A 10,682-nucleotide genomic window follows, 5' to 3' on the forward strand; every position below is an offset into this window, starting at 1 on the left:
ATCTTTTTTTGTCTGTAGCTAAAGATGGTATTTAAGGTGGTGACTTGGGCCATCTTGGGACTTACTCAGTTTTTCTGGGTATCTCCCATGTATACATGAGGTATACATGTTAATAAATGTGTTTGCTTTTCTCTTGTTAATCTGTCTTTTGTCACAGAAAGTCTCAGCCAAGAACTCAGAATGGTAGAGGGAAAATTATTTTCCCTCCCCTATTATTTCTCCATCAAGCTCCACAACATGAATATACTCTATTCTTCATAGCCTATACTTTGAATCTGGCTATCCCAAACATACTTCCCAAGTTTGGTGAAAATCTGTTGTGTAATTTTTCATGTGGTCCAGTAAGAGACAAACGGAATGAACTTTTGTTTTATTTATATAGATATAAACACACTAAATAGATATATAGATATAAACTATCTATATATTATATAGCTATAAACACACTAAATAACAACAGGCAAATGGTTAAATAAAATATGGTACCTTCAAAAGATATGCTATCGTGGAATCATTTTAAATGATGTATATAAATCATTCTAACGGTATAGGAAAATGTTCATGAATTTAAAACAAAGACATAAATTTGCATCGTACAAATTCAAAGAATCACATCTCTATCTGCAATATGCACAGAACACCATAGACAAAAAGTTGTTAGTTGTGATCGCCATTTCTGAGTGGTGAGATTACATGTGCTTTTATTTTCTTCTTTGTACTGTTTTCTCAATATTTTACTGCATACTGCTTCATTAAGCAAAAGAAAGCAATGAAGGCTTTCAAAAAAATCTATAAACAATATCAAATAGAAGGGAAACAGCTGCAAGAGCGCTAGAAATAAGAATGAGAATCAAGTATATGCAGAGCCAGGACAGAACTTACGAGCAGCTTTAACGGTCACCTTAAGTTCTACTTCCTCAGCTCTAAAGGAGGGACTTCTGCTGATCCTAGGGACTGCTTAACCTGAGAAAGGGAACAATGATCTTTTCTGAGTCTTTTTCCTTTTGCCTCAAGGGCATTTGTTTTAATGTCTCGGAAATGTCTTTGATTTCATCCTTCAATCCTCTACTGAATTTTTATTTAGACTCTCTAAATAACTTATATTTAAGTTCTAAAATGTCGTTTCTTCTTCTCTGGCTGTTCTTTTCTTTTTATTATTTTTATTTATTTATTTATTATTAATTTTTATTGGAGTATAGCTGCGTTACAATGTTGTGTTAGTTTCTGGCTGTTCTTTTAAAAGTTTCAATCTTGTCTTACGAATGCAACATCTTTTATCTCTCAAATAACTTTCTTGTGTGCTTACATTTCCCCTGTTCTCTCTGGGTTTTCTGTTAGCTTGTTTCGGCCCCTCTCTTCAAGCTGGCATCTTGATCATCACAAAGTTTAAGACTCCACAGAGATGATTATGGAGCTCCGTGTGTTACAGGGCTTGTTGACTCTCAGGCTTTCCTACAAGATGATCAGTTAATGAGGCAGCCTTTATTTTGGTAGAGTCCCTGTATAAATTTTTTTCCTCTAGGCTATTCAGAATTTCCAGAGACTAATAATAATGGTACTAATAACTGACGATCACAAAGCACATCACATAGGCTGGATACCATTCTAAGGGCTTCCTATGTATTATTTCATTTAATACGCATAATGGTTTCCACAAGGTAGGTACTATTATCATCTCCCTCGTAAGCAAACTGAGGCACAGAGAGGTTGAGTAACAGGATTACTCTGCTCATATATTGGCAGATATCTGAGCCCAAGCAGGCTGGCTTCTGAGTCTCTACTCTTATCCGTCATGCCCTCCTGTCTCTCTAGTCACTGCCTACTGGTGAGAGGGTGGGCTTTACCCCCAGCTGCTGGCCCTTGAAGGGCCCGCTGGGAGAGGAAGCCAGGGAAACTGCATTACAGAAACTACACTTTTACTTACTAATGTCCCATTTTCAGCCTGGAGCTGCCCTCCTGCCTTATCTTGGGCTTGGAGTCTTTTGACTCCAAAAGCCACTTTGGGAAAATAAATCCACAGTTTTGGTAGAGCGGAGTGGGAACTGGTGGAGAGAGATGGGAATCATGGGAGCATAGAATGGATGAGGGGAACTGGAAACCCAGCTACACTGAATTTGGACCTTCAACCAATCCTTCCGTTTTCAGATCCGAGTTTTACTACATCTTCTTCCAAGGGCTGAGCTTCTCAGGGATTATTCCAGGCAAATGGGATCATTTCTGGTGGAAATTACCACCTGATTTCCCTCATATTTCATTTCCCTCTGCAAAATCAGTGGCCATGTCTCCATCTTGCTATTTTCTAAAATTTATTGAAATTTTTAAACTGTTGTGTCCTCTTTTATTTTCTTTTTCCTTGTGGTTCATTATCTTAAGAAAAAAAACAATTACAGGCCACAAAAGTCAGAAAATTAGCATGGATATAATTCTAGTATCTAATATAAGGACCACATTCAAATATCACCACTTGCCCCCGTACAGTCCTTTCTAGAAAAAGGAGTAAATCCAAGGTCACAGCGTGAGTGCTTGGTTCCTCTGAAAACCAGACACCCCCATTAGCCATACAAGAGATTTATGAAGGGAAACACCTGTGAAAGATGAAGGGAGAGGAGGAGGGTAGGCAGGGAGAGCTTTCAGACCATGTCACCTGTGAAGGGAGAGCAGGAAGGAAGTATTAAGAAGAGCTTCAAGCCACAGCACAATTCTGAGAACACTTTGGCCAGGCCAGTGTGTGGTCTCTGAGACTACATTTCCCATTAAAGGAATCTGTGTTGGCCAAACAAGTTCAGTTCTAGAGTCCCTGCCTTTCTCTGTCCTGGAGAGTGTGGCCTGGTGAAGGAATGCTGCAAGGGATCCATGGGGCAGCAGGTGGAGGCTGTCAACCAGCTACACTCTCCCCCCAACCCTGACCCCGGCCCAGACCCCCACCCAGCAGGTCCTCTTGAGGGGAGTCAGGATCCAAGTGCCTCAGTAACCAGCACACATGCATAGCATTTACTTGTCATGTCTGTTCTGTCTTCTTTGGTCAGGAACAGTTCCTAATGTTCGCTTGTCTTTTATGACCTTGACATTTTTTGAGTATAGGTCAATTATTTCGTTAAATGTTCCTCAGTTTGGGTTTGACTAGTGTTCTCTTACGATGAAAGTTATACATTTTTGACAGGGCTATCAGAGAAACAATGCTGTGTTTTTCTATCAGGAAGCACACACTGTCGATTTGTCCTATTACTGATAGTGTTAACTTTGATCACTAAAGGAAGGTAAAGCTAGCTAGGTTTCTCCACTGTAAAGTTTGTAATCAATAATTATTCTATGTAATGGATAAACAACAAGGTCCTACTGTAAAGCACAGGGAACTATATTCAATATCCTTTGATAAACGTAATGGAAAAGAATATAAAAAAGATTTATATGTGTAACTGAATCACATTGCTGTATAGCAGAAATTAATACAACATTGTAAATCAACTATGCATCAATTTTAAAAATTATTCTGTGTAAATATCCAGTTCCTCACTAAACTTTTACCTACTGTTTTAATATCCATTGATGACTCTGACCTAAATTGTTACTACTATGATGGTTCACAAATGGTGACTTTCTAATTCCATCATTCCATCTGCACTATACTGCAAGTAAATTTTTTTTCTTGCTATTTTTTCAATCACTCATGTATTTATATCAGTATGGGCTCATGGATTTCTGTTTTATTCAATGGTAATTTCTTAATTGAAGTACAGTTCATTTACAATATTGTGTTAGTTTCTGGTTTACATCAAAGTGATTTGGTTATTTTTTTTCAATTTTTTTCCATAGTTTATTACAAGATATTGAATATAGTTCCCTGTGCTATACAGTAGGTCCTTGTTGTTCATCTATTTTTTATATGGCAGTGTGTATCTGTTAATCCCAAACTCCTAATTTATCTCTCCCTCCCTTCCCCTTTTATTCAATGTTAATTTTATTCAGTGCTCAAAGTATAACAGTTTGGGCCACTGGGAGCTCCTTCAAGCTTGTTTCTGCACCCCTTTGACATATCTTCATTATTCTTTGAGCAGTCTCATACTTTTTAGTTCTCAAAGGTGTTCCAAGTTCATATCCTACTGCACCAGCCCTAGAGTCAGTCATTCCCCCAAAGAGTCCTGATTCCTTTTAGTAGAGAATGATATTTAGAAATCAAGATCCCAGTTCAGGAGTGCACATTGCTACTAAGTAAACATTGTTTCTAGATCCTCTTAGAGGATGGAGCTAGGAAATGTGTGGTGTATACACACCCCACACATTTGCATCTATATCAATTCTATGATACTCTGTTTAGTTAAATGTATCTAGCTTAGATATTGACATGGATATAGACATAGATATATAGATATAGATGTAGACATAGACATAGACATAGATATACCATGAGTTTCCACCAATACCTCCAATCACAATCCAACACAACAGGATTCCTTCTATCCTTCTCCTTTTCATATTAGTAAGTTTTCTCTCTACCAGTAAGAAACCTGGCTTCTACTGTCCTCAGTCTTTACTTATCTGCTCAGGCCCTCTGTCTGTAATCAAGCTCCCAACTGCACTGACCACCTCCTCACTCAGGCACCTCCTTCCTCAGTTCCCAGCCACAGCAGTGCCACCTCCCTTGGCCACTTCATCAGTTGGTCCCCAACATTACAGGTTTCAGTGACCAAGTATGATTCAAGTCAACTCAGGAAGGTTGATATGAGACCATTTTCAGCTGCTGAAGACCCACTGACTCATAATCATCCACTCTCCAAACTCAGTGTGGGCTGGCATAATGCTCCCATCTCTCCTTTGGTCAAGATCACTCTGTTTTACTCATAGATATCCCTAACTCGGAATACCTCAGCAAAAAAGTTAGGAATGATGGCATCAATCTTTCTGCCCAGAAGGCCCTGAACCCGTTAGGCAAATAAAACTACCCACTTCTCAGAATTCTGCAGAGATTGGCTCTTTGCAAATTCAGACAAAATGAATCTTTGTGATTTTTTCTTTTTTTTTTTTGAGTATCAGGGCTTGCATGACTATCAGGTTCTCACAAGATTTACAAATAGGTGACCCCTTTGCCTCTACCCATCCCCCAAATAGCTATCAGGGTCTCTGTGTAGAAGAGGAAAAAAATAAGGCATCCCTTTGTATGACATTTACCACATTGTAAAATCATTGGCCTATTGGTCTCAAGTCTCTAGACAGTAAAGTTTTTGGAAAGCCAGTACTGTATCATTTTTCATCTTTGTAGCCCTAGCGCCTAACATATTGTCTAGTCATTGTAGACAATATTATCTTTTTAAAACCTTTATTTGAAACCTTCCTTCCTTCCTCCTCTTTGTACTTCAGGCCTCAATAACATTTATCAATGCACTTTGTAAGGTTCCGTTGTTTAGTCTTAATAACCCCAAGGTTTCTGCCATAGTCAGTGCATTAATGTCAATCAAGGGACAGTGTCAGGATGTCTTGGAGAAATGACCATTAGAGAGATTTTGATCTCTACCAGAGTGCTGTCCAAGAGCCCTTTCAAGGGTCTACACAGAGAGGACCTCGTTTTATCAGACTCTTTGGTTCTTGAAGAGCACTCCAATAATCTCCTCTTGGGCCACCATCTTGGCTTTTCCTGAATACAGGTCCTTGCCGCTATACCAATGACTGTTTTACCAGCAGGACTAGAAGGCCTAATGGGGTCTCATAAATCCATCAGAGCAGACCTTCACTTGCAGCCAACTCTGGGCAGCAACTTCAAACCGCAGGATGAGTGTCCTTACAGTGAGAGACATCTGTTCCCCTCACCCCAACACTGGAACGGCATCTCGTGGAGACGACAGTTTCCTGAGTGCACCCTGATGAAAAGCTAGTGTCCTCGCAGGTTGATTTTAGCAGGCTCTTCACATAGGTATTTCCATCTGAACTCTGCTCACTGTCATACTTGAAAATGGGTTTTGACCTCTCCCAAATGAACTTCTTGCCTTCTCTGAAACTGGATGAACTCAGGGGCACCAAATACATCACCATCCCATCCCTTGATCAGGATGCTGGGAATCTCCTATTCTTTTCCTTTCAGTTGTACACGTTCCACTAAGCCTACGAGAAGTAGATAATACACACAATATCTAAACTGTTACAAGCATAAAGAAAATGAAAATATGGAAGGCTTCTCAATTCTTTCATGTGCTAGCATTACCCTAATACCGAACTCCAAGAAAGATAACACAAAAAGGAAAACTGTGTCCAATATTACATGGGATCATAGATGCAAAAATTCCACTAAAAAACTGGCAAATCAAATCCTAGAATATATAATAATAATAATATATTACAACCAAGTAGGGTTTAGCCCAAAAATATGAAGATGGTTTGCTATTAGAAAATTAACCATATTAATTCAAAAAAGATATATTTCAACAAATGTGGGGAAAGCTCTTCTTCATAGTTCAAGCTCAATTCCTGACTTTTTTTTTTTTTTTGTGGTACGCGGGCCTCTCACTGTTGTGGCCTCTCCCGTTGCGGAGCACAGGCTCCGGACGCACAGGCTCAGCGGCCATGGCTCACGGGCCCAGCCGCTCCGCGGCATGTGGGATCTTCCCGGACCGGGGCACGAACCCGTATCCCCTGCATTGGCAGGCGGATTCTCAACCACTGCGCCACCAGGGAAGCCCTCAATTCCTGACTTTTAAACACAGTTAGCAAACTGGGAATGGATATGGCAAAAATAATACTTAATGGTGAACCATTAGAATCATTCCCATTAAAGTCTGAAAAGCGACCTTTCAATATTGTATTATTGATCGTAGGCAATGCAGTGAGATAGGAAATTGAAATGAGAGTTATATATATTAAAGAAGGAAAGACAAAAGTGTCAATATGATTGTCTACCTAGCAAATCCAAAAGAAATAATAAGCAATTAAGACCAATCAGAGTTCAGCAAGATGACCAGATATAAGAATAAAAAAAACCAGGGCTTCCCTGGTGGCTGGTGGCGCAGTGGTTGAGAATCTGCCTGCCGATGCAGGGGACACGGGTTCGTGCCCTGGTCCGGGAAAATTCCACATGCCGCAGAGCGGCTGGGCCCGTGAGCCGTGGCCGCTGAGCCTGCGCTCCGCAACGGGAGAGGCCACAACAGTAGGGGGCCCGCGTAGCTCAAAAATATATATATATTTTAAAAGGAACCATGTTTCTAGTCTAGGCTAATCTCTCCTCTGGCCTGTGATCACTTTTCCACTCCCTCCTGCTTATCTGGGGTCTGGTTCCACCCATTATCTCGTTTGTGTTAACTCAAACTCCCCTACTGATTCACTAAATAAATAAAATTATTCCTAAATGGAATCTTTACTCTGTTCTCTTCACTGTCATACTTCTTAAGGGGGAAAAAAAAGTTAGAATAGTTTTCTCCAATTCTGATTTCACTCTTCAGTATATTGGAATCTGCATTCTCACTATGTTGCTAATTCCCTTAATGCCCAAAGCTAATTCATCTTTATTCTATTTACCCTATCAGAGACGTTTCAACACTGCTGGTCACTTTCTCCTTGAAGCTCTCTTCCTTGTTCTCTCACATTTAGAAAGGAGGACGTGAGAGGTAGCAGGAAGCAGAGGTTTTAGAACTGCCTGTATTGGAAACCGGAAGCTGGTTTCTGCTCGTGCGTGAGATCAGGGCTGAAGCCATAGACCCATAGACTGCAGAACCGATCCAGAAATGAGAAGCAGGCATGGTCAAGTGAGAAGAGAGTGGCTGGGGAAATCCAATAACGGAACCAGAAAGCAAAGTGGGTCAAAGACAAAAGAACACCCTGACTCCCAAGAGGAACAAAAGTCTGCAGATGCCAAAAAAAAAAAAAAAAAAAGTTCTGCAGAATCCCTGTAACCACTTCAGCAGAATTGTGTTCTCTAATGTCTCCTTTATTCCCAGAATACTTTAAGGATACTCCCTTTATGCTGCTCAATACCACCCTCTCAGACTCACTTCTTTCTTCTCTGACTTTTTTTCTCCCACTTAATCATCCAGCCTTCCTTCCATTTATCAAACATATATTTACTGAATGACCAGTATAAGCTGGACATCGTGATATGCCATGAAGCTACATGATAAATAAGAGAAAATCCTTGTCCTCAAGAACTCACCTAGTTGACATTTCTTTCTCTGATCATCTCATGTGTTTCCCAAGGTAAGATCTTGCCTAGACCTTCTGTGTCCCATTTCCACCCATGGCTCCAACTGTCTCCCTGGCTTTTTCATCTGATATCCTGTAAATATCTGAAACTCAGGATGGCCAACACTAGATATTCATGTGTCACCAAACCAGAAGATGTCTCATTATCAACCTAGAAACTCCTAAGTCATCCATCAACTTCCCTCTCTTTCACCACATAGATCCACAACTGGGATGGCAATTCTTAACAATACCATCTCCTAAAAGGTTCTCAGAATTGCTCTCTCCTCTCCAATTCTTTCCAACTCTATGTTAATTTCAGGCCATCATTACCTTGAAATAGCCTTCTAACTTTTTCCTGTCATCCAATATCTTCCCCTTCCAGTCCACCATTATTATTGTTATCAGGATTATCTTTCCAAAAGGCAAATTTTATTTATTTCTTCTCTCATGAAGATCCACCATTGCTTCTGTACCCATACGTTTTACCCCTGCATTCTGGACCTTTAGATTTCTTCTTCATCTCTTACCACCACGCTGGTTAAGCAGAATTGCTTATACCTCCCAACACAAGAAGCTTTGGTCATACTCTATGCCATTCTTTGTCCAAGATGCTCCAACTGTTTCCATCTGACAAATATTGACACCTTTCTAAATTAGCTGAAATATTACTTGCTCTGTAAAGCCTTTCCTATCTCATCCAAAAAAAACTGTCCAAACTTTCCATTGCACTTCATATTTAGAGTGTACTTCTATTAAGGAAGAATTTGTTTTCTATGCGTTTAGACATCTATATAATATTTGTTTAGTTATTGTCTCCAACATTGGAGTGAGAGCCTAAACCCATGGGATTAGAAGCATGTGCTTTTCATTTGATAGTGCCCTGGACCCAGCATAAGGACCTCCACAAGCCTTTGCTGAAAGAATGAATAACTCACAGAATAATGAATAGAAAAAGCAAACTGTTTTTGAAAAAAGTACATGAGTATTAGGATATAGCATGTATTGCAGTTGGAGGGTTGAGAAAATGCAGATTGAGGAATGAAATGTAGGTCAAAGGAGAAAGGAGGGAGAAATCAAGAGGAACCATTTGCACAGAAAACAAAGCTGACATTAGAAGAGGAGGCAGAGTCAGAGGAGATCGACAAAGTAACAGCTGGAAAGAGTCTCTTGGGACAAGGAATATCAGAATCTCAACATAGTCTCTGCAATTTGACTCTGCAAATCCAAACAAGTCTCACTAGTTTATCATCTTGATAGAGACATCGCTATACATAGTTCCTAGGGAAAGTACTAGGAAAAAACTTACACTTGGCCAGCAAGGCAACCTATCAAAAAATTTCCCAGAGTATATGGGTCTGATGCGATCTGGAGGTTCTACTCCTGGTTCAATGTTCTCAGCCTCCCTTTGCTCTTCAGGTTGTTGAGCCAACTGGCACTCAGACGGTTCTATCACCAAGCTCATTGGGGGCTCTGTAGGCTTAGTTTCATCTGGATCCTCTGGTTGGGGGAACCCCATGTCCACCTCCACAGGAAGCTGCATCTCCATGCTGGGCTTAATCACCACACAGGTGGACTCTTTTTCCAGTTGCTGTCTAGGTTCCATACCCAAAGTAGGTTGCTTCCCCACCGAAACCCCTAACTCTTCAGGGCCACCAGCCACAAGACATTTCCTGCTCCCTAGAGCATGTGGACTTGCACACACCAGGCCCAGTGGAGACTGTGTTACCCTTCCAGGACTATACCCTGCCAGAAAACGCTCATTTTCTAAACTCGCTCTTCCTGGCAACATTCTCAGAGGAAATTTTGTTTCCTGTGAGGCTGAGACCCTGTTGACTCCTGAATTACTCCCGCCCATGAAAGTCCTAGAAATATTCTGTCTTTTTAATCTTATATCAAGCCCATTGCTGGATGGACATTTTGTTTCCAGTGAAGCCATCCTCTCCTCATATTTATTACTGCATGGAGAATCTTCTTTTCCTAATCCCACTCTAAACCCCAACTCTGTGGGAGATGTTGTTCCCATGAAGACCCTTCTCTCTCCTAAGTCATCTTTTCCTTCCTGGGTGAGTGCCACGTCCATGCTCAGGGGAGATTTCCTCTCAGATACCCTCATTCCTCCAAGGGCACTCATCCCTAAGGGGTAAGCTGCACCTGGCTCAAGGGAAGATCCCAATCCCTTGGAGCGGCCCAACCCTTTGGGGGACCCCACTCTCACGAAAGAGCACATCTCCACTCGGACTCCCTGCCCACTGCTTCCTGCCCGCCACTTCACACCTAGCAGAGTTCACTGGGGAAAAGGAGATGGAGGTCTGTTTACCCGGTTACCTGGGAAACGGGGGCGGGGCTTGGAGCGCAGCTCTTTCCAGGGCAGGACCCCGCCCATCTCTCTCCCTCTTTCTCCTCTCCCCCACTCTTTCCTCTTTCTCTCTCCCTCATTCCCCCCTTCTCTATTTTTCCCCCTTCTTTAGTAGATTTGGAGGGCAGGAAAACTTGAAGGATGTGGTCTTGGGCTCTAGAGC

At 41.2% G+C, this 10,682-nt stretch overlaps 1 protein-coding gene across 1 annotated transcript in view; it reads right to left on the bottom strand.

Moving 5' to 3' along the window:
• The window catches only part of EFHB (EF-hand domain family member B), a 48,041-nt gene extending 37,651 nt beyond the window's left edge, over positions 1-10,390 (bottom strand). Inside the window, exon 1 of the mRNA XM_059064163.2 lies at positions 9,470-10,390. Within this exon, the coding sequence (XP_058920146.1) occupies positions 9,470-10,390 (921 nt within the window). The remainder of the gene's footprint in view (positions 1-9,469) is intronic.
• Positions 10,391-10,682: the final 292 nt, after the last annotated feature.

Source organism: Kogia breviceps, chromosome 5, assembly GCF_026419965.1.
Source record: "Kogia breviceps isolate mKogBre1 chromosome 5, mKogBre1 haplotype 1, whole genome shotgun sequence".
Lineage (NCBI taxonomy): Eukaryota > Metazoa > Chordata > Mammalia > Artiodactyla > Physeteridae > Kogia > Kogia breviceps.